Raw genomic sequence first — 26240 nt, forward strand, 5'->3', positions numbered from 1 at the left:
ATTCAAAAGGCTTAAAAAACATACTAAATGGTGTTTTTTTGAAAATCTAAAAATGCACAAAGTCTCCTGTGAGGGCTAAGTTTAGGTGTAGGGTTGGTGTAGGGCAATAGCACACACAGTTTGTTCAGTATAAAAACCATTACGCCTATGGAGAGTCCCCATAAACCACAAAAACCAACGTGTGTGTGTGTGCTTTACAGAAGGCGGGATTACAGCATGCCGCCACACACACATCCTCACTCTGACACTGAACTGGTGTGACAGCCACCCGGTCAGCTGACAGTGAATACTCACCTCTCATTGGCTGCTACTGATCAACCTATACAGCTCTAAAAATAATCCACAATGGTCCCTCAAGCAGGGTGTGTCCAAAAGAGAGAGCGACGGGATGAGAGACTGAGAGAGAGAGCGAGGGAGGGGGGGAAAGTTGCACAAATCAATTTTTTTTAAGTGTCCTATTTTCTTGTTGTCTTGGATGTTTTACATCACCGTTGCTTTCATACGAGAGGCTTCAGTGAAAGTGGAGGACTGATGCGATCCAGCATATGTGCTGTTTTCAATCGCCCGAGTCACATGCATGAAACATGTTGTGAAGAAATCAATTTGTCCATGTTAACATTTCAGCTGCATGAGGGAGTTTTAAGATCTGAAAATGCATTAACACAGTAATGAAACGAAAACAGGGAATCCTCATTTTGGCCAAATTCTAAAGCAGCATGTATCCTTAATGGAGAGGAGAATCCAAGATTGCACTGCAAACAACCTCAAAAAAATAAAAAAATGCCCTTTTAGAATGCAATTCATTCAATAATAGAAAATATTGATTAAAAAGATCTAATCTAATTACAAATGGAGTATTTGAGCCAATATGTGTGTGCTGTGTATTTAAAAAATATATATACGGTATATATATATTTACAATTTACTCAAAGTTTGGGGCAGGTGGGATTTTTTAAATGTCATACAGTAGACATTTGAACTTGTTCAAATGTCTACAGTAAAAAAAAAAAAAATGTAATGTAGGGTTTTTTTTTTTTTTTACAAGGAAATGGTCTGATATATTCTGAGTGATTCAGAAGCAGGTGTAAGCAGTGAGTCTCGGTGTGATGAGCAGTATTAATGTAGTATGTATGTGAGTATGTAGTGAGGAGCTGTCCGATCAGCACCACAACACTCAATACTACAGCACACATTATTTTCATACAGTAGGTAAGAGATATGTGTTTATGTGATGTCATTTACCAATTGGACCATGTGTCTCTTTAAGGCTGTATGGTGTAATTTTAGTGGCAATCATTTTATGACCCTGGACCAAAAAAACAGCCATAATTTGCATGGGTATATTTGTAGCAATAGCCAACAATACATTGTATGGGTCAAAATTATCAATTTTGCTTTTATGCCAAAAATCATTAGGATATTAAGGAAAGATCATGTTCCATGAAGATATTTTGTAAATTCCCTACTGTAAATATATCAAAACTTCATTTTATTCATTGCTAAGAACTTCATTTGGACAACTTTATATGCGATTTTCTCAATAATTAGATTTTTTGCACCCTCAGATTCCAGATTTTCAAATAGTTGTATCCTGGCCAAATAAGCTTATTTATTCAGCTATCAGATGATGTATAAATCTCAATTTGAAAAAATGACCCTTTATAGTGTATATACACTACCCCTTCCACCAGTTCAGATATGTAGTCCCACTCCAAAATGCTGTACTGTATATACGTGTGTGTGTGTGTGTTACTCTTGTTATTATTATCATTGTTATTTATTTGTACCTATTTATTTGGTATCTATTTGAGGCCCCAGTACCCTAACAAAAAGCTTATTAATGTCAATAAACATTAGAGTGTCCCATCATGCCATGTTTCTCCTCAGAGCCCTGCAGTTTCCTAGAATTCTCATTTTTGGTTTGTCACATGGCTCGTGTTAGTATTGGTGTCTATGCCATGCCATTATAGGTGTGCTTATTAGTGTGTGAGTGTGTTCATGAGTGTGTGGGTTTTGTGCAAGAATTGTGGGCATTTTCCAGGAAGGAGTGTGACTTGTGCAGTACGTGTTAAGCTCATCTTGAGAACTGTGTAATGAACACAAACATCAAGCTGTGCATCTGCACCGAGCACCAGCAGAGTCTGTATCACACCCCTGTGAAATACACAACATGGAAAATATTACGTCATTGACGTAAATTAGTAGTATTTTATATTTTAGTTATCTTTTTTAATATATTTGCAGCTTAGTTAGTTTTTAGTAATTTGTCATTTTATTTTTGTTTAGCTGCCCTTTTAAAATAAAGTATTATATGTAATATATTTTGAATTATTTTATTTTTGTTTCAGTAACTTTAATACTTAACTTATTTTCAGTTAGTTGTGAAGGCAACGTTTCAAAAACATTTCAAAATTTATTTCAGTTAACAAAAACTATTTTAAAGCATTTTGGTTTTAGTTAACCATAACAAAACAGATGGAGGAAAAACAGTAGCTTAGACACTAATACGTTTTGTTAACACTGCTTTGAGAATGAGTTAGTTCCAATTATTGTTTTCATAATTATTATTGATAATATCAGTATATTCAAAATTGTGATTTACATCACATTTCATAAAGCACCATGCACTAGTCCATGTTTCGGTGTGCTAAAAACCTTCTGAAAAACATTTGCAACATTGCAGAGATAAAGTCTCTAATGCATTCTCTTTATAGCACCGCCGCTGCAGCCATTAGAGCAACGGTTTTGTAACACAATCACTGTCTTCTATTATAAATTCCAAGGCAATTACTGTCAAACTTTAAATTGCTCCTGTAAACAATGTTCCCAGCTCATCCTGATGGCTAACATAGTTTGTGCAGTTAAAGGCTACACATTATTTAACCTATTTATATGTCGATTTATGCACCCGTTAGCCGTTGGAACTGCGTTTAGGGACCATATATTTCTTTTAAATGTGTCTGATCAGTGTCAGGTGGACATGACAGCCTAATTATACAGTGTTTACTTCAGATGAATTGGTCAGCTGGCTGTGCAGACAAACCCATGCCTAGTTGATCCTGAAAGCGTATATTTTTGCACATCTCTAGCAGACGTGTGTGGCGTGAAAAGCTGCTGTGTGCGTGATAGGTCAGAGCACTGCTGTGTTCTAACTTCAAAAATACACATCTCTTTTGCTCTTGCATTTAGATTTTGCACCAATAAAAGATAAAGCAGAGTGGATGTAAGCTACTTATACAGGGCTTCAGGCTTCAGTTAAATAGTTGCACTGGTTCCATTACAATGTTTCCCACCTATGTTTGATTATTCTCTGTCAGTTATGTCGCTTGTGAGAAACATTAAACATCAGACGCTCCAAAAGTGAAACAAAACAGCTCTACTTATTTTCCCTGCACAGCATTAGCAGTTTATCGTTTTGACCCAAACCAGTCTTTATCATGCAACCATTATTAAACTGCATTAGGCTACTGTTTTTCATAACAAATACTGTTGTATTTGTAGAAACCATGTATTTTTTAGCGTGATAATAAGAAGCTACCCTAGTTCATAAAAAAGTAATATGATTAAGATACATTTATTTCATTTATTTATATAAGTATAGTTTAAATCTATTAACATATTTACTGACATATCGCTCAAGACTTACTGCTATAAAAATTAGAGATGCACCGATTGCAATTTTCTTGGCCGATACCGATTTTTTTGTAAGTGAGCCCTGCCGATACCGATTTTTGCCGATTCCGATTTTATTGCTAAAAACTATAATTGACAGCATATACAAACAAAAATCTATACTTTTTTACATAATACAAAATGTATTAAACATTACAATGCCCCCAATCTGGACAAAGTTACAGATGTACTCACTTAAACAACTCTCAAAATACAGTGTTCTGTGAGTATATATACATACATACACACACATATATATATATATATATATATATATATATATATATATATATATATATATATATATATATATATATATATATATATATATATATATATATATATATATACACACTGCCCTCTGAAAGTTTGGAAACACCCCTGGCAAAGTGTGGTTTTGGACGATATCAGCATAAATCCTTATCCTTTTTTGGTGCAAATAGATTAAAATAAATTGACATTATCATTGAAGACCAGCAATAAAACATAATAATGGCAATATATACATGTTAAAGTCAGACATGCTCCTTTGCCAGCTGTGATGCCTGGTTACTGGTTTAAACTTGGCCCAGGTTTTTAAAATATTTTTTATATATGTGTGTGTATGTATTATACACTTTACTGTAAAAAAGATGGGTTTTAAAAAAACAACATTTTCAGTTGTACAGACTGGCCTTAAATTTACAGATTTACTTAAATGTACTCAAAGTTGTTTATTACCTGATAACCACCATGAAAACACAGGTGGTAAAGAGAAAGCTTTAGCTTGTAGCTTGTCCAATAGCTGAGATAGATACTAATACATAAAAGATACAGAAACACATAAACACAAATCACTATCATGATAACAAGCATGACAATAAAATAATGTAAGAAACATTAATTAACCGTATAAGATGTAAGGTCATTGCACATTGAGTTTGAAATGTTCGTAATAAAATACGACCTCACGTTGTGTTAATCTCCAAAACTTTCGTCCGTCATAAAAAAATTCGGATCAGGTTCGATTATCTGCGATTTTGCATCCGTAGCATGCATTTGGATAGGAAAGGATGAGGAATACGAAAAAACTGCAACAATTTAGGACTCAGTGTGCAATGACCTGTAACATAAAAAATTGCAATTTTATCTCAAATGCGTTTTGCAAGATTCCAGATTATCTGTTGCACAACTTCTCATTTGATTAAATGTTGGATTTAATGAGATTTTACATAAAATCCTAATGTACATAATTGATGAGATGGGGAAAACAAACAAGAAACAGTTGTTTCATTGAAAAAACATCAAATGTGAGCTGTCACTGATAATGTCAGTTTTCAGTTTTTTACTTAAAATTTTCATTTTCAAAAATATGTTCATTTAACTGTCTTTTACTGTAAAATGAATGAAATGTCCCATTAGATTTATTAGAGTTTTGCACAGCTTCTTTAAACAAGTTACTGCAGCATTGTTACAGTCATTTACTGTTAAAATTGCAATAGTTTTTTTACAGCTTGCTTTTGGAACAGAGCCATAGTATGTGTGCATTAGCAAATTAGTATCTCCAGCCACTGATGATGGAGACTTAATTGTGGCTGATGGGAGGGCAACAGGTCCTCATAATCTTCCACACCGAGACCAGAACTACATAAACCCATCTCATCTGACCTGACCAGAGGGGACAGTCACAGCTAACCAAACAATCTGAGAAAAGCAGAGCGAGGGAGGGAGAGGAAAGGCTGATGAGCATGCTCAGTATCGCTCTCGGCTCAGAGACTGCAGCTTTTAACTGCAGCGGGGGACGAGAGAGAGAGACAGAGCGCACGAGTGATCTTATACACACACATGCAGCGCAACTTCATCACACTCTTTCCATCACGCACATTCAGTAGTGTTTGGTCAATCTGACCGGTCCGGCTGCATTATATGGGACTGTCTGGATGGTCAGATATTCTGTTAGTGTTAGAGCTAGTTCAGGTGAGTACGTAGACCATCATCTCTCTGAATGGGACGGCACAGCTGGACGCTTTCTCTCCTCAGCGGCTGCTCATCACCAACATGCAGCCTCTCCGGCCGCAGCCGCCTGACGCCGTACCAAACACGCTCTCAGTATCGCACCAATGAGAGGCTTCAAACTCGCCTGGTAAGAATGCGTTTTAATGCTTCTTGAGTGTTTTTCTGACACTAGGGATGCTTTGTGCCTCAGCTCATCCGGGCTTGATATTTTGTAAAGTCTCCTCGCGTCTCTCTGTGTCGCCCATCACGTGTCGTGGCAAGCGGCCAACTGCAGTGCCGCCCTCCTTTTTTATATTCTTCCGCTGCTCCTCCAAACTCCACTCCCTTTCCTTTTTTTCCCCCCATCTTTTGTTCTTTTATGCACCTGTGCCCCTAAACTCCCTCTATGCGTCTGTCTCTTTTCTTTCTCCTCCCCTCCTGTCCTGTGCATGTGTTTGTGAATGCGACTCAGTCATGTGGTGGATATTTTTAGCCGCAAATCACAGCATGCGGCGCTGAGGAGAAACCAGCGGCAACGTGCAGCTCGCTTCCTCTCGCATTGCTGCCTGTGCTTTTCCCAGTTTTCCTCTCTTTAGCTCAATCTGTTCTTTATTTTCATCCCATAAGAAAGAAATGTTAGAAATTAGATTTTCTCAGCCTCTCCTAGACAGTAGTGATATTAAATGGGGAACAAATGGAGGCAAAAATATCAGTTGTTTTTTTTTTTTCAAGTTTCCCATGCTGTGCTCAGAAGTCTGCAATCAGAAGTTATAGATTGCAATTTCATTTCAAACATTTCTCATAAGATTCTGTCAAGTTCAGATTACTTTTGGTTTTAAATGAAAACAAGCTGAGAGAAAAATAGGCAAACATGACAGATTTTTGTCTTGAGAAAATCCATCTCCTCCAGTTTCGCTATGATGATGTCTCACACTTTGCTCAGATTTACCAAAATACTAAAGTTTGCAATCAGAAGTTGTAAATTGCAATGTCATCTCCAATGTTTCTTACAAGATTCTTTAAATCCAGATTATCTGTTGCACAACTTCTTATTTGATTAAATGTTGGATTTAATGAGGACAAATTGAGTAAGAAAATTATCCTGAGAACAACAAGCTATTTCCTTCTTCTCCTTGAGTTTCACAGTAAATCTCAGTTATGATTTGATATTAAAATGTGGGTTAAATGAGCTACAGTACAACCACAAACCACGGTAAAATGCAGATGTTTGTGCCATTGCTTGGCACATTATTATATAACAAAAATAATATCTGATAAACTCACCTCATGAGAAGTGTATTTTATTATTAATAATAATAATGCATTTAACTATCCATTTTGTATGTGTTAGATTTATTATAATAATAATAATAATATTAGCAATGTATTACTATAATTATTTAGAATAATTATTGTCATATTAATTAATTAAATATACATACATGATAAATGTAACAGTCCATTTTTTTCCCAAAAAAAAAATATATATTTGTTATATAATTGTCTATGAAATTGTATAACATTTAATAAAGGCAATAACAACAACAACAACAACAAAAACACACTTTACCCATAATAAAGTCACTGAAACTCTGCTATACATATTCGTTTTACAACTTCACACCTTTGCTCTGCCCATAATTCTCATTTCTGTCTAGTTTTCTGTCTCTTATGTGATTCTAGAGAAAACATCCGAGACCAAGTTGATGTTTTACATAAGTAAGAACTCTCATTACCCCCTCCTGAGCCATGATTAAGGACCTCTGAGCAGTAAAGTGCTCCTCTCAACTCTGTCAATGCTTCAGGGCTTGATTTGACTCCAGCTCATTTGGCACAGGGTTGCAGGGTTACCTTGATTAACATCCATCCAGCTGGTTAGAAGTGTGTCAGGTGTGTGACAGTGAGCTTTTTATAAGAGTCCTCAGAGATGGACAGCTGATTGTTGAAGTGGAGCTGTCCGATTTAACCAGAGCGCCTGCATGTGCTGCTCCATCCAAGATGTGACTATTTTTCTTGAGCAGAACAGTAAAGAAGCTGAATTTTTCAGCTGAAACCGCGGGCCTTGGTAGTTCATAAATGCAAGTCACTTTGAGAATCAAAAAAGCATATCAATCAGTACCCTTGACCCCTTACGGAGGTCTTAAGAAGTTAAATGATCGCTTTGAATTACAGGTAATAATGTTGTAAATAATGTTCAGTTTCTTGCAGAGACCAATTGTTTCGCTTCATAAGACCTTCATATATCATCAAGAGCCATGGAGATTACTTTTGTGTTCCGTGATATGAAGAAAAAAAATCACCTACATCATGGATGGGCTAAGGATGAGTAAATTAACAGCATTTAAAAAATATATATATATTTTAAATGGGGCGGACTATTCCTTTAAGCTGACTTATAAGAGGACCTGTAAACGTTTGTCTTCTCCGGAGCTCCTTGTGGAATAAGTAGAGCACCTTCTGTCTTCTTCTAATTGATGATGAGCTGAAACTGATTGTCTATGAACTTTATCAGATTCTGTTCGGTCCGAAGATCTCTGGCTCTTTGGGAAACAGTGTGATTGTTCTCTCTTTCTCTCTTGTTCTCTCTCTGTCACCTGCACTGGAAGTCTTTTATATCCCTCTGATTTCCCTCGAGACGCTGCTGCTCCCTTCCCTATTCCTCCTGTCTAAATGACCGCTCTGTCATACTCTTAAATAGGGCAGCACACCATGGAGTCTGAGTGAGGATCTATTCTCATAAAAACAGCAGGGTTTGTGCTATCATTATTACAGACTGATTGACAGGCATTCATAAAGACTGACTGACTAAACACATCTTATCTTAAACCATAATTAAGTCCTCTATGAGACTGTATCATTGTTAAAGTGGATAAAGAGATTCATATTTTTTTTTTAAAAGTGAAATCTCCATCTATTTGGTATTAGTAAAGGTGATGTGTAGATGGTCAGTAGCACTTTATATGCACACTTTATCAACTATAAATCAACATTTGGTCATAAGCTACCCTATTCTGCAGTCCTGTTACTTACAGCATTGTGCATGCTCACCGAATTTTTATGAAGTAATTTTTAATTATTTAATGTTAAATCATTTTTATACATTATTTGATTTTAACAATAAAATTATTATTATATTTAATATTAATATTATGATATTATTACTATAATAATTATATTTAATGTAATAAAATAACAAATCCACACAAATAAAAGTAGACATGTCACAAATAGTGATGCACAAAATTATCAGCAACTTTGATTGATTGATTGATTGATTGATTGATTGATTGATTATTTAAAACTTTATTTTTGGTGTCTGGCTAAATGAAAACTAATTTTGGTTTTGGTTAAAATAAGTGTATCACTAATAGTCCCAAATGTTAAGAGGCTTGCAAAAATTGCAAACATGATTTAAAATATATGAAAAGCAAATGCATGCAAGCCATATAATATTTATGGCCATTTGAAAAAAAAATATATATTATATACAAAAAATATTTAAATTATATTATATTGCCATACATTGTATTGAAATTATAATGCTGACAGATTTGTCTCATAGGCCTTTAAAAGACTGAAATATAAAAATCTGCATTGAAACAATAATATGTACATATATGCACTAAATACACTGCAAATGTTCAAAATACCTTGACTCAATTTGTGCTTATTTTGGCCTCTTTCCCTTTTCCATGCTGCTCTGAACTTTGAACCATTGCATATTGTTGTGTTATTTTTTTTTGGTATTAATGTGGCAGTTAATGCTCTAACACTTCATAATCTTGCACCACGGGACGTGTTAGATCACACCAGACTTCTAGAACACTAATGAGGTCACTGTGTTGTTTACAGCACATGCCATATGATCGATCAGAATAACGTCAGTAACTGCAGAGATGCAGTATAATGACCTGTCATAACAAGACACGCTTACCTTTTTCTTTTCTTTCTTCAGAACCTCTTCACCTTTGGTCATTGTTTTGTCATATGCCATCTCTCTTTTGAGTGAGTATTGCACACTCATTTGGTAAAAGCATGAGTGTTTATTGATAGGGTTCAGAGGTTTAAACCTGTCAGACCTCTTTTTGTGTCCAAACAGATCATAATTTTTTTTTTTTCCATGTTTCATGTACCAAAGAGAGAAAAAAAGCCATTTCATAATGGGTTCCAAAATATGATTACAATTACTAAAATAGTATTGTTTTTTTTTGGGGGGGTTCACTTTTTGTTTGTGTTTTTTAGGATGAATCATGGTTTCCGTTGGATCAGGATGCTATTTATAACTCACTCTTATGCGAAAAAGACATTCACCTGCACTGAGTATTAAGCTTTTTTAATGTAAAAAACCTACATGTACAAGTAGAGCATTTAAAAAATATACTTGTAATGAATGTGTACTTAAAGTACACATTCATTACAATCAGACACACTTCCTTTGTTTAAGGGAGGGATGTTTTTCAATCAATGCTATAGATATATATATATGTTCTGTACATCACTACATCACACACAGTATAATCAACAGGAGGCAGTTTTCCACCACTTACCGTTACTGAACTAGTTTCCTGCCGTACCAGTAACTGAACCCAGTTGGCAGCTCCAATGAGCTACTATGGCTCCAAGTTGTCACAAAGATAGATTTGGTTTCCTCTGTGCCGTTCACTTGGCTATTTGACTGAATTGAATTGCGTTGTGTGAGCTCATCAGTGCTGAGTTAGATCAGTCCTGCTTGCTCCAGCCAATGAGATCGCGTGGTGTTGCCATTGGAGGCCACTTGTCTCGGCGTTGCTGATGTATTGAGTGTGTCCCGTGGGAATGACCTTGCTCATAACTGGCAGTAGCACAAGGCTTCTGAGATGTCCCTGTTTGGACATACACACACACACACAAACACACACACTACCATTCAGTGTGGGGCTGGTAAGATTTTAAACTTTCTTATGCTCTACAAGGCTGCATATATTGGATTGGAAACACAATTGCTTCACAAGAAACATTTCTGATTATCATCAATGTTGAAAACAGCTGTGCTGCTACATATTTTTGTGGAAACAATAATGCATTTTGTCCTGAACGTTCAAAAGAACATAATTTGTTTGAAATATAAATATATGTTTTGTAACATTATAAATGTATTAACTGTCACTTTTGATAAATTTTTTAACGATTTTATAACGATAACTACGTATAAAAGTTGATTACTAATGCAATTAATTGTTAGCAGTTTGAACCTGAGTTTTGTCTTTTCCGTTTCATCTCTGTTCCTGTTTTTCCTTCTATGGTTTTGTTCATAAGTAGCACGGGTATATTTGTAGCAATAGCCAAAAATACGTTGTATGGGTCAAAATGATCCATTTTTCTTTTATGCCAAAAATCATTAGGATATGATAAGATCATGTTCCATGAAGATATTTTGTAAATGTCCTACTGTGAATAGTGATATGCATTGCTAAGAACTTCATTTGGACAACTTTAAAGGCCATTTTCTCAAAATTTAGATTTTCTGCACCCTCAGATTCCAGATTTTCAAATAGTTGTATCGAATATCGTCCTGTCCTAACAAACCATACATCAATGGAAAGCTTATTTATTCAGCTTTCAGGCGATGTATAAAATCTCAGTTTAAAAAAGACCCTTGTAACTGGTTTTGTGGTCCATGTTGATGTTTCATCTGAGGTCCTCCTCTAGTGAGTGTGTTGTTTCAGAGGAGCGCCCCCTGTGGGAGGCTTTATTTACCGGTTGTATTAGTGAGTGTGTTTGTGCAGGGCTGTGCTTCCAGGTGTGTGCTGTGTGTGTTTGAGGTTGTTGGTGTTTGCGTCGCACCTCATCATATCCTGTATGTGAACGGCTGCTGCTGTCACCATGGATGTGGCTCTTCTGTGATAACAGCCGTCGGCAGGAACTTCCGACCCGGCTGAGTCCTGCCAAGGCCAAGTTGCCATGAAAACGCTGTAAATAGAACAAAAGCAGCTGGTGACAGAACACTGGTCTCCATGCTTCAGATTCAACACTCTTACTGTAGGAACCACCCCCCTCCCCTTTCAGTTTTGCACTTTCTTACTGGAATGCTCCAGTGTTGCTTACTGAACAACCAGAAAACAGGCCATTTAAGTAAAGAAGAGAAACGTTTCTGTCCAAATAACTTCATATAATAAAGTTCATATTCTGCCGCACGAGGCAATCCGTTACAGGAATAATCAAGCACTACTGATGTTCTGTCGTGCTCAGATGAATCTGACACCTTTGTGGCTTTAGGGAGACGGTATGAGAATCCCTTCACAGGTTCTGAAAGATCTGCTTGTTTGGGTTCAGTTTTCATCAGACCATAATATGACCAATCATCAGCATAACTGGCCCCAAATTGAAGCACTGTTGTCCCGTGTACTTTTAGAAAGGGATTATTCTGTCTGTACTTACTTATTTGTTTGTTTGTGTTTTAATACCTGATGATAAATAAATACTGAACTTTTGGAACTTATTTACTAGGATCACTATGAAAATTAGCCAGTAAAACTAATTGTGGGATTTTCTCATAAGATCAGCTAATAATTTGATCTTTCTGAGAAATCTGCTGGTTTGCTCAAGCTCAGAAGGTCAAAAAAGGTCACAGCAAGCCTGATAAAGAGCAAAAGCTATTTGTTTCAGGCTATTGTCAGTGATGTGACATTAATTTTTGTGCTCAGATCAATTTGTTATTGAACTGAAATATTTTGATAACACTTTACTTAAAGCCTTTATGTATAATGCATTATAAAGAGTTATTAAATGGTATAATGCGGTGTAATTATTCAAAATGTGTGTTGTAATACATTGCATCTTGTCATTAATAATTATAAAATGCATAGTGTAACAATGTATTGATAAGTGTTATAATGTATTAACTATGGTTATAATTATTGATGAGATTGTACAATGCATTATAAGGTGCATTGCAAGGCATAATTAATGCAATAAAAGTGCACAGTTGTACTGAATAAATACCATGCAATTAAGTGTGTGATAACATTACATCCATATCATGTACTTTTAAAGAATATTCTTTCTGTAATAAGTACATTTTTATATGCTATTTTTGACAAGGTGAAGTTGTATTAAATGCATTGCTGAATGAATTTAAATGAACACTTGTATTAAAAAGAAGTAGTAATAGTAATAGTAGTAGTTTTATTTGAAAGTAATATTTAAAATACAAAATATTTTGTTGTCATGTTACAACAAAACCGCAAAACAATTGAACATTTTCATGAAACGGCAATATTAGTGCAGGACCACATGTCAGGTGATAAAAATCCCAGGGACATTTATGATACTAATAATGCTTGATAACTGATGATATTTGTAGTTTTTACACTGAAATAAAAATGGTTCATTGAATTTACTCAATTTGACTAACTTTCAACATATATTTTTTTATTAAATGTAGCTAAAATAAATAGTTTGCGACCGCTTACCTTAAAAAATGCAGTATCATTTTTTTTCAGTGTACCTTGTCCGCTGATATGTATTAAATTAATCTGAAAATACAGTACTGCTTACTTGATTCTTATTTCACACATATACAAAAGTTTTTCAAAATTTTATGAAACCAACATACTGTAAATACACAAGAAAAAAATCTTAATTTTTAAAGACTTTTTTTTATCTTACACGTCCTAATTTTTTAGAGACTCTTCTGTGAACTTGTGTCTATTTGTGTGTGGGTTTTTATGTGTGCGTGTGGTCTGTAAAGTGAACTGAAAGCGAATGATGTCAGATCTGTTTCTTTCATCAAGACTGAATAATTAACGAGCCGACGGCTCTGTGCACCAAGCCAGCAGAAAGCATGTCTCTCTCTCTCTCTCTGGTTCTCACGCACACTGGGTTTTGTCTCCATCATTTTCTCACCTACTCTTCCTCTAGCGTTCCTCTCAGTCTCTCTCTCTCTCTCTATCTCTCCCTCTGTCGTCGTTCTCCAACACCTCCTCCAAACGGTGTGCGAGACGTAGCGTCTCCCGAGCCCTGATCTCTTAGATGAGAGAGAGAGAGAGAGCGAGAGAGCTGCAGCCAGCATGAGGAGAGAGACACTCTCGCAGACAGAGCTCTAGTGCCGATCGCTCATCCTCCATACCGTCTTCTTCATCCGTTTGGGAATGCCTCTGTCCTCCCCATCTTCTGTCTCTCCATCCATCCATCTCTCCTTGGCTGTAAGTGGTGCAGAGTGCGGTGGAGGCGTGATACATGGCAGCCAGGTTAGTCCTGACAGACGTGTATGTTGTTCTGTGCAGGTTCTGCATGGGACGTGTTGTGTGTGAGCGCCGAGGCGACATAATCGCTGCCTCATTATTTAACAGGTTCAGAGCGACGCGCTCTCGTCTAAGCCTCTTAATGCAGATTGGGTTCTTTCCGTCACTTGTCTGCCTGTCTCTCTCTCGCTCTCTCTCTGTCTGGCAGTGGGGGGGTGTGTGTGAGTGTGTGTGTTTTGATTCGGCAGCAGGAATAGGGTGCGGCACATGGTTTCTGTCACTCCCACACTGTGTGTGTGTCCATCTGTCTGTCAGCACTCACATCTGTTTACATCACTGCATTTTCATTCAAATTTACATATAGTAAACTAATAGCTATCTATTTATAAAAAGTGGCAACCTGCAGTTGTTACCTTGCAGTGCTATTTCTACCATGAAAATTAATTTTGTTGATATGAATGTGTTTAGTTTGATTCAGTGGTGTTAAATAGTATTTCTGACTTGAATAAGCTCTATCTATCTATCTATAGTGTGTTTTATTTTTTTAATTTATAAATGAAATGTTGTATTACATTTTATGTTTTATATTATACAGAGTTCAAAGCTGTCACTTGGGTGCTATCTTTAGTTATCCTAACTAAAAAGGTACAAATGTGTACATTTTAGGTAGCTTACAAATATGTATTTTTAAAATACTACAGTAATATGCACCATTTCAGCTTTTTTACTGAGTACTGCCGCAGTGACAGCTTTGTACTTTTTCTCTGATAGTGGTGTGTGCATGTATTCTTGTTAATATGTGTTTTTAAGATGAACCAAGCTATAGTTGTTTGGTCTGTATTTTTAGCTGTATATTAGCAGCAAGTGTTTTTTACATTTCCATTCTGAAACAGACAGACAGACAGGTTGAGTGACAGAGGTCTGATCTGTCTCATGGTTAAACCTGAGAGTGTTTGTTTGAGAGTAAAAGTGCACAACCGCACTCATAAACACATGCATTCTTTCAGACTTGTTTTTCAGTTACAAGATGTAAACATTCTTAAAACAAGATTTTTTTAAAGAATATATAATAATTTATATATATATATATATATATATATATATATACGTGTGTGTGTGTGTGTGTGTGTGTATATATATATATATATATATATATTTTTTTTTTTTTTTTTTTTTTTTTTTGTTCTGAACTTTTTGCTATTTGCTAAAAAAAAAAAAAAAAGTTTGCTAATGGACAAAGAAAAGTATTTTATGTAAGGTGCAGCCTGACTGGTTTCCTCTCTCAGCAGACTTTTAGAGCTTGGTGTGTGTGTGTGTGTGTGTGTGTGTGTCTGTGTGTGTGTGTGTGTGTAAGAGGGGTCCTGGCAGTTGGTCATTATTCACGCTCAGCCAGTACTGCAGAGAAAACAGAGCCTTCCGGAACAGCCTACAGTCCTTCCCATGGCAAACTGGACAGGACTGTTCTTGTTTGGACCCGTGACAGTTCAGAGAAAGGCCATAGACATTTGGGGGTCCATTGACAATAAAGCGACAGTGAGATCATTCTTTTTAAAGGTGGCTGTTTGTCCCGAAGAAAGTTTATCTGAAATCAGTGTATTGTTTATTTTTATTTTTATTTTGCTAACTTCTAAATACCATATAGGGTCCCTCAGGCATGAAAATCCTGGAAATAGTAGAAATCCTACAATTGAGATTTCCAAAACTGGAAAACTATATAACACTTTTGTTTAAGGACCAGTTATCACTATTAATTAGTAGTTTATTAGCATGCATAGTATTAGCAAATTAGCTGATTATTAAAGCACATATAAATGGCTTATTCTGCATGATCGTATTTCAGATCCCTTAACCCTGCCCCATACCTAAACTTAACAACTACTGTACCTTACTAATTATTAATATGCAGCAAATTAGGAGTTTCGACAAAACTTGTGGTTAATGGTTAGTTAATAGTGAGAATTGGCCCCTAGAATTGTCCAAAAAAAAAAAAAAACTTTTTTTTTTTTAGGTACATTTTGGAAAATTATTGTATATTATACTATATGTATGTATTGTACGTACTATATACTAAATTTACATTTAGTCATTTAGCAGATACTTTTATCCAAAGTGACTTACAAATGAGAATAATATATATATATATATATACACATGTGTGTGTGCGTGTGTGTGACCCTGGAGCACAAAACCAGTCTTAAGTCGCTGAGTACCAATAGCCAAAAATACATTGTATGCGTCAAAATTATACACTTTTCTTTTACGCCAAAAATTATTAGGATATTAACTAAAGATCATGTGCCATGAAGATATTTTGTAAATTTCTTACCGTAAATATATCAAAACTTCATTTTTGATTAGTAATAAGCATTGCTAAGAACTTCATTTGGACAAATTTAAAGGTGATTTTCTCAATATTTTGATGTATTTGCACCCTCAGATTCCAGATTTTCAAATAGTTGTATCTCAGCCAAATATTGTCCTATCATAACAAACCATACATCAATGGAAAGATTATTTATTCAGCTTTCAGATATTGTATAAATCTCAATTTCGGAAAATTGACACTTAAGACTGGTTTTGTGGACCAGGGTCACATATATATATATATATATATATATATATATATATCCAGTAATCAAACATGACTGGAAAAAAGCATAGAAAAATTGTGGAGATTGAATGGGATAGAATTATATTTATTTGTATAAAGCTGTTTTGTTACTGCCACTTTCCTTCAAAATAAAAAATAGAGAAAAAATGTTACAATGATATTTTGTTGGAATCCATAATAAACGTCAGAGAATGAATGAATGAATGGAAATGTCTTTGTTGGAGAGCGTTGAGTCAAACGAGGAAAGCCGACAATGTGAGCTGTTATATTTAGCACCACACTCTGAATATTGCAAAACAGCCCTGTTACCATAGCAACATGAACACAGCAGAACTATGGTGTCATGCTCGCACAAACACACACATCACACATCGCCACGGTGTTGTGCTCCTGTCAATCTGATTGTGTTTGGATGTTGAACTGAAAGCTCTGATTGGTTCTCACATTTTTGACAACATCATCGAAGCACATTTGCTCCGCTGTGCGCCTGCGTTTGTTATCTAACATTCCACCATCTCTCCCTCTCTCTCCTCTTCACTGTGGAGCCCAACCACTTCCAAACTTGGCCAGTCCTGTGCTGACTGTTTCCATGGAAACATATTCAGTCATGGCAGAACTACAGCGAAAGGAAAATAGCTGGCACTGTGTGTGTGTGTGTGTGTGTGTGTGTGCGTGTGTGTGTGTGTGTGTGCGTGTGTGTGTGCATTCCCATTATTTAGGATGGCCAGCCCTCTCCGCTTGACTGCGTCTCACACAAACAGAAATTCATCCTCCTTCATACATTTACCTTTTAAAATGGGATGGAACAAACCACTATGAAGTATTTTTTTCTGAGATCTGGTTGGTGAATACATGCAAGGAAGAAAATGAGAAAGTGTTAAGGCTTTTTCATAAAGTTTTTTTGTTTAGCATTAAGTTGGGGTTAGGTTATTGTATTTATAAGTAGCTGTTTATGAAAATAACAGAAGTCTAGGGAATGTCCTCATTTAGATGGTTAAATAAATGTGTGTGTGTTTGTATATATCAGGTTTTGCCATCATCGATGGACTAAATAGCTACACAAGGATAGAAACCTAAAATCACTTACAATGCAGTCTTCAGTTTGATTCGATTTACAAACGTATGAGTTGATTCTTTTAATGAATCATTCAGAAAGACTCACAAACTCTGGAAGAACCTGTCTGAATCATTCAGATGAATCCTTCACTAAATAAACAGCAGCTATTGATTCAGTTGATTCAGATGGATTCGTTCGGGGAATTATTAATGATTATTTATAATATTCTAAATAAACATGCTTAAGTGTGAACTGAATGTAATGTTTTCAGACACTTAATTGCATGTTAATTACAGTTTACAGTAATTGCATGTTACAATTACAGTTTTAATTTATATTAAATTCAGTTAGTTGCTCTTAAAAGTGCTCTTTTCATCCACTTAGTAGGACTTCAGTACATCTTTGTTTCTTTTCATAATTATTTGGCTACTGCCGAATGCACTGACAAGCATTTATAGTAAGCTAAAATATACTTTAATGTCATATTGAAACTTGCAGGCCATGTATTTAATATATTTGTAATTACACATTGTAATGACGAAGTTGCAATTTTGTACATTTAAAATATTTAACCTATAATAATATAATATTTTGTATATGTAACTTATATAGTTTTATTTTACTTTACCCAAAAAATTATCATTTTCTTAATTTCAACAAATTTACCATCAATACAGACGCTGCATATTTATAGTCTTTGGCTGAATCCGTTGCATCTGACACATTTTCTCACTGACACGCCCCCAACTCGGAAACTCTGGGCTTAAAGAAAATTTAGAGTTTCCCACCCGTAACAAGACTTTGCAGTGCTGTTAATACTCGTAAATACGATCTATCCGACATGACTCGAACGCACCATTATTTAAATGTATACTTAAGTTTGTTAAGAAACAGTTGCGAATGTGGAAAAAGTAAAAAAAACATTTTATTCTACCTCCCTAGGTTGCTCCTGGCATGTAAAATCGATGAAAGCAATGATTTCCTGCTGTCTGTTAGATTGCTAGTCTGACGCTATGATTTGCATGCATCTTCAGCAGTGCACCTGACAGGCCACAGCGGGCGGCTATCTGTTCTAATCACTGTGATCAGACCACACACACACATTCAAGGCCTCACTGAAACTGTAGAATAGTGTAGTGACCTCTTTTTACAATTGTGATTGGCTGGTAGTGATGTAAGACGTTGCATAAGAGCCTATAATGTGACCAGGTTGCTCCTTTTGGAAACCGGAGCGAGTCGAGCATCCACAGGGACAAGTCAGCATGCAGTGTGCTTATATATTTATGTAAACGTGAGTGTGTGTGTGTGTGTGTGTGTGTTAATTTGATTAGATCATTGTCTTAAATGAACTGTGTTTTTAGATGCAGGCTGATGTCTGGAGTTCCTGGAAGTTGTGCTGATTTTTTGGCTTGATTGTTTGGCTTTGTTATCGATTGTTTATTGTGCGTATTAGCGTCTGTTATAATGACATCAGTCTGTCTGTGGTGGACTTGTTAAGGTCAGTTTATAAGGTGGACTTTTGTTGATCAGTGGCATTTGTGGGGGACTTTTAGGTTATTGGTGTTTGAAGTGAGTTTATTTTGATGTGTCACTTGAGTTTTCTTTTGCTTGGTCAAATATAATTTGTAATATAATATTTTATAACATATTTTAAAATATTTTAATTTACTAATATGATAATACTTTACATTTTTATTCAATTTAATGTATTTATTTAAATAAATCTGTTTTAGTTAAGATATGTGACTGAGGTATTTTTCTCAGTCTTTTTTCTTATTATTATTTTCTAAACCTAAAACTAAACCATTACTTAAAGTAAAATAAACATTAACTGAAATGAAATAAAATATTAAAAATATAAACTTGTTTTATTTCAGCTAGTTGCCAAGGCAGCATTTCTCTCAATAAGTTAAAACTAAAAACTACAACTTAATAAATAATATACACTGCCCTCCAAAACTTTGGAAACACCCCAACCTTCCTAAACCTTCTAACAAGACAATGACCCCAAGCATACTTCCAAGCTGTGCAAATCCTATTTGGAGAGGAAACAGTCAGCTGGCATCATGTCTGTCATGGAATGGCCTCCCCAATCACCCGACCTCAAAAACACAACATAAGTTCTAAAACTTAAATTAAAATAAAAGCATAAACAAAAAATAACAGTATTATCTTTTTCACAGTGGTTGTAGTAGTTTGATGCTATGTGGCAGATACTATTTGCACATAGTTTTATTGTAGTACATTATCAAACATTATGCAATAATCACATATTCATTGTATAATAATTATATATATATATATATTTATTATACAATGAATATGTGATTATTGCATACTGTTTGTATATATAAAATGTGTATTTATATGTAAAATGAAGATATTTTGTATGTTGTTTTAATAGGTAGTTTTAATGTTGTTTGGAAACTCCAAACACCTAAAATAATGAGTATTTTTATAATGTGATATAAAATGACTGTTACAAAGAAATGATGTGCCAAATGATCTTTCCAGAGTTTGAAGTTGTCGCTCTGTGAGAAACTGAAACAATAGTCTTGATCTGTCTGTCTCTCGTCTCTCCAGCACTGCCAGTAACTCTAATCGGAGTTCCCCTGCCTGCTCTCCGGTTCTGCGGAAGCGCTGTCGATCTCCCATTCTGCAGAACGTCGAGACGGACACCATGGTGGAGAAAGGCTCAGAGCAGTCCGACACCTCCAAGTCCCCCTCCACCCCTGAGCAGCTGGTCACTCGCACCTTCTCTGGCCAGTCCACACGCAGCGGGGGCAAGAACTCCAAGGTATGTCCTCCTCCTCATCCAAACTCTCTGGTTCTCCACCAACCCCAGTCATTCTACAACATCACTTCCACTGGGAAACCTGCTGTGTACTGGATATGATGCACTTAATTATGTGGAACGGCCTTATCCTACTGTACCTGCTAGTTTACCCTTTGTTGTCCAATCATAGCATGTGTCCAACCCATCTGGCATAGTTCTACAATAATCTATTTTTGCAAGCAGTCTTCCCCATGCAGGTCTATTATATTACTGTAAGATATGATTCATGTATTACATATTTATTTTCACATTAAAATTCTGTTAAAGGGGGACCTTACATTTGTTTAAACAAATCTATCTCATGCTCAAGTGCAGTAGTTACAGACAGTAAAGCAAACCTCATCTTTCACCAAAACACTCATGTCTTATATGAACATATGCAGTCAGGAAAGGCTGAAGCAGAAGGAATCAGTGTAAACATATACATTCATAACCAAACAGAGTTTCACTCTCAGATACAATTACAGAACTTCAAAGAAGGCTGATTCTCAGGAAACAGTGCCATTTATGATTTAAAAAGTGACGGGAAAATGTTTATTTGTTGTGATTTCTTTTCAAATTAACCCTACTGAATACTTCAAAATATTTGAAAATACTAGTTGTAGCATTGTAATAGAAAACACAAGAAGATTGTTTTATGTTTTTGAAAGAAGTATCTTCTGCTCACCAAGGCTTCATTTACTTTATTAAAAAAACATAGTAAAAACTGTACAACTGTGAAATATTATTACAATTTAAAATAAGAATATACTACTTTAATACACTGAACAAAATTATAAACGCAACACTTTTGTTTTTGCCCCCATTTTTCATCAGCTGAACTCAAAGATCTAAGACTTTTTCTATGTACACAAAAGGCCTATTTCTCTCAAATATTGTTCACAAATCTGTCTAAATCTGTGTTAGTGAGCACTTCTCCTTTGCCGAGATAATCCATCCACCTCACGGGTGTGGCATATCAAGATGCTGATTAGACAGCATGATTATTGCACAGGTGTGCCTTAGGCTGGCCACAATAAAAGACCACTCTAAAATGTGCAGTTTTACTGTATGGGGTGGGGGTCCAAAAACCAGTCAGTATCTGGTGTGACCACCATTTTCCTCACGCAGTGCAACACATCTCCTTCGCATAGAGTTGATCAGGTTGTAACTGAGATGTTCTCAGAACTGGGATGTTTTCAGCTTCCAGGAATTGTGTACAGATCCTTGCAACATGGGGCCGTGCATTATCATGCTGCAACATGAGGTGATGGTCGTGGATGAATGGCACAACAATAAAATGCACCTGTGTTCGTTGTCCATAACATACGCCTGCCCATACCATAACCCCACCGCCACCATGGGCCACTTGATCCACAATATTGACATCAGCAAACCGCTCACCCAGACGACGCCGTACACGCTGTCTGCCATCTGCCCTGTTCAGTGAAAACCGGGATTCATCCGTGAAGAGAACACCTCTCCAAAGTGCCAGATGCCATGAATTTGCCCACTCAAGTTGGTTACGACGACGAACTGCAGTCAGGTCGAGACTCCGATGAGGATGACGAGCATGCAGATGAGCTTCCCTGAGATGGTTTCTGACAGTTTGTGCAGAAATTCTTTGGTTATGCAAACCGACTGTTGCAGCAGCTGTCCTGGGCTGGTGTGGTTACACGTGGTCTGCGGTTGTGAGGCCGGTTGGATCTACTGCCAAATTCTCTGAAACGCCTTTGGAGACAGCTTATGGTAGAGAAATTAACATTCAATTCACGGGCAACAGCTCTGGTGGACATCCCTGCAGTCAGCATGCCAATGGCACGCTCCCTCAAAACTTGGGACATCTATGGCATTGTGCTGTGTGATAAAACTGCACATTTTAGAGTGGACTTTTATTGTGGCCAGCCTAAGGCACACCTGTGCAGTAATCATGCTGTCTAATCAGCATCTTGATATGCCACACCTGTGAGGTGGATGGATTATCTCGGCAAAGGAGAAGTGCTCACTAACACAGATTTAGACAGATTTGTGAACAATATTTGAGAGAAATAGGCCTTATGTGTACATAGAAAAAGAGAAGAGCAGACATATGGTTAAATCTGACAACGCAACAGAGAACTCGATTCGGTCCGGTTTGCTGACCGCAGACACTGAAGCATACATACACACACAGAAAGCGCCTCTCGCGTCACATGAACAGAGAATTACACATAAAATGATGTTGAATTGTCCGTTTTGACGAGCATTCACATAAACACAGTCAATTACGTCTTAAGTGAACGTAAACAGTAGGGAGAACGTGTATCAGTACATTACATCCATTGCAGCTGTGCATTCGGATTTAAAGGGATAGTAGTCTAATTAAGTTGCTATTGTCTGTGGCATTGATGTTAATCAAGCAACAAAAGAAAGACAGAAAATCACTCACTGGTCTTGACTGAAAAACTTTAGTAGCCCTAAAGATTCATTTAAATTCATTTATAGAAATAAATATGTCTGCTTGAAAGAATGAAGAATATTGTAAACAAGTTCCTATAAAGAATGCATAATTATCCTATATAACCATTGGTAGTTCATTAAAAAGAAGACCATGTTCTTGTTCTTTATGAGAAGTGGTTTTATTTCATTTTAACATAAAGGCATGTTGTGTGTCACCGCAGTTAAATCGGTGTCTATCATGATACAACCTTAATATCAAACCTATATAATGAGTTTGGAAATTTTAGAGAAATAATTAATAAATGCACTGTAACTAAACCCATTAGATTTTAGCCGACTAAATTTACTGTAGATTTAGTCGACTAAAATATTATGATATTTAGTCGACTAAAACTAAAAACAATTCAAATGACTAAAATATGACTAAAACTAAATCAAAGTTTGCTGTCAAAATGAACACTGTCTTGATGGGAACACACAACACCTTCAAATGGCATAATTTCCTAAGAATATCTCAAAGACATCTGTCATATTTTTTTTTTTTTTCTTCAGTACAAACAAAATCAAGCCAAACAGCAGATGATTTGTTCATTTAGATTTCAATGTCTGTAAGACAACTCAAAAATCACATTCACATGTGGGAATGAATGCATGAATGAATGAATAGACGGGTGTCATTAAACAGGTGGCTGAATGAATGGAGAGATGATGTGTAATGATTTGTAATAAATGCAGTGCACCGAGTGCAGAGTAGCTCACGTCATCATTCTGTCTGTCTGTCTCATTTCAGCTGTTATAGTCGCTTGTTCTGCCTGGTTCCTTTCATTTCTCACACTCACTGCACTCTTTCTTTCTAGAGTTTGATACTTTTGCTGATGTCATGTAAAATGTCTTTGATCTAAACTTGACTATCATGTTCTTCTCGCTGTTTGTGGTTGTTCTGATTTGTGTTCCGTTTTCTGATTTCTGTTTTTCTCCTCGATGCATGCTAGTCTCACAAGCGACTTTCCAAAGTAAGCATTTCTCTCTTCTGTTCTGTATTCACTCAGTCTCTCACCCTGTGTGTCTGTATTCCTGTTCCAGTGGCCGATCTGTAGTCTGTTATTGATGTGTCTTGTCTGACTCTTGTCTGTTTGTGTGAATGCAAGAGTGTATCCAAGTCTTTGTTTAAACAAATACACGCATAGACTCCTTTCTCTCCATCTGCTTTCATGTTAGCAGGCATATTTGTCACTTATGATTCTGCATAATAGTATGATAATAGGTTAAAGAGATAAAGTAAGAAGTATTTGACTTAGAGCTGCATGATGATGGTTAAACTGGTTACTTAAAAAAAATAGATCATCAGAATTATTGCACTTTTCATAAGCACCAATCATGAGAATGCCAACTCATACGCAGGGTCATCTATAGTGTATTATATTTGTCATATACATAAAAAAATAATGTATATATAGCACCTGCAAACCCACATTACATATGCATTTTAAGTAGTTTTAATTAAACTTATTTGTAGATTGGATTTAGTTAGAATACTTTAATGAATTTGTTTGGCATATATTGATGATTTATTGATTTATTCACCATTGGATTGCATTGGATTTATTTATTATAGACATTTCTCTTGATTCCATTTATTTATTTATTTACTTATTTAGCAATAAAGCCTTGTAATTAGGCTAAAAATAATGGATATTACAAGACTGCATAATCCACGATGGGAGTGTGTTTAAAATGCTTTTAGGTAGACAGCTTGTTAGTAAAGCATGCTAGCAACACCAAGGTTATGGGTTCGATTTCTAGAACAAACATGCATTCAAAGTCACATTGGATAACAGTATTTTGGATGCATTAAATGAGATTCCAGTTTCTCCTTGTTTTTCTTTTTCATTCTGTTTTCATTGCTTTACAGTATGACAGATTAAACCTGATTAAAGTAAGCATTTCATGTTGTTCTTCACTTAACCCCTGACTCCTAAACTAACACTCACACATGTAGCACCCCTCAACTATTCTTCCAATCCCTTCCTCATCTGTCTCTCTCTCTCTCTCTCTCTGTCCACATGTACACACGAGAGACCTGTCTCACACCTCTCTTGAGTTTAGATCAGATTAGCCCACATTAAACCATCCAATCCCTGAGCCTTGATGGAATAGACCAGTATATGTGTTAGCAGGTCTGTGTGAGTTGATCTATGGGCTTTAAAGGGTCATGAACGACACACAACTAGAGCTGTGTGCAAGCTAATCTGTCAAAGTAGCACACACACACACAGTGTGTTTGGGGTAGTAGGCTAATTGAATGGCGTATCGGTTCACACACGCTTCTTGTCATTTTGTCTGCTCACTTTAACCTAGACTATAAAACAAGGGAGCCCATTATGTGCCGTACCTTTTCAAATTAATAGCATCAGATTTTGTTCCCGCCTCAAGTTATTTCCCCGTTTCTTTTCATTTAGATGGTGGTCTGTAGTAAAGAAGATATGTTTATGTTAATGAAGAAAAGTTTATTATTATAATGCGGATTGCTTTTGTTCTATCTCACATCACCTTTTCTGTTAACGCTGACTTTTTTCCCATGTCTTCCTGAGTTGTTTACTAGGCCTGTAATCATGCCCTCAGTGACTCCATGAAAGGATTTCAATGAATGCTAATTTATGTCCTGTTTTGATGTACATCCATGTACAAACAGGAAGTTTGGGTGGGATATATCAAAGGGTTTGTCCTTTTAGTTCATGTTTAGGCTAGAAAAACATATTGCTAGATAAAAAGTGCCACTGTGCGGTATAAAATCACAGCGATGAAATATAAAGTCATTTTGAGAGAAAAACAGTCATAATTATGAGAAATAAAGTCACTTTGCGATATGTAATCTATGAATTACAAGCAATATAGTCACATTGTGAGATATAATGTCAGAATTACAAGAAATAAAATCACATTGCGAGATATGCCATAATTCCAAGAAATAAAGTCACTGTGTTTTATATCATAATTATAAGAAATTAAGTCACATTGTGGGATATATTGTCTTAATTATGAGAAATACAATCACATGACAATTTACAGTATAATACCATAATTACAAGAAAAAGTCATTGCGAAATAACAAGTAGAATCATAGGGATAAAATATAAAGTCACTTTGCAAAATAGAAATTCATAATGATAAGAAAAAAAGTCACTTTGCGATATAATGTCATAATTATGAGAAATAAAGTCAAATTGTGCGATGTCATAATTACAATAAATAAATTCACATTGCAACTTGCAGTATAATGCCATAATTACAAGAAATAAAATCACTTTGCACAGATATAAAGTCATAATTCTGAGAAATAAAGTCACATTGCAATATATAATTACATAATTATGAGAAATAATGTCACATTGTGAGATCTAATGTTATAATTAGGAGAAACTGTCACAATTGCGAGATATGTTATAATAA

General features: G+C 35.8%; 1 protein-coding gene across 1 annotated transcript in view; it reads left to right on the plus strand.

The window, feature by feature from the left end:
* Positions 1–26240, plus strand: part of LOC306842598 (protein Aster-B-like) — a 58749-nt gene that overhangs the window by 17101 nt on the left and 15408 nt on the right. Inside the window, exon 3 of the mRNA XM_079373553.1 lies at positions 20120–20333. Within this exon, the coding sequence (XP_079229679.1) occupies positions 20120–20333 (214 nt within the window). The remainder of the gene's footprint in view (positions 1–20119; positions 20334–26240) is intronic.

Source organism: Barbus barbus (genome assembly GCF_936440315.1).
Source record: "Barbus barbus genome assembly, chromosome: 23".
Taxonomy (NCBI): Eukaryota; Metazoa; Chordata; class Actinopteri; order Cypriniformes; family Cyprinidae; genus Barbus; species Barbus barbus.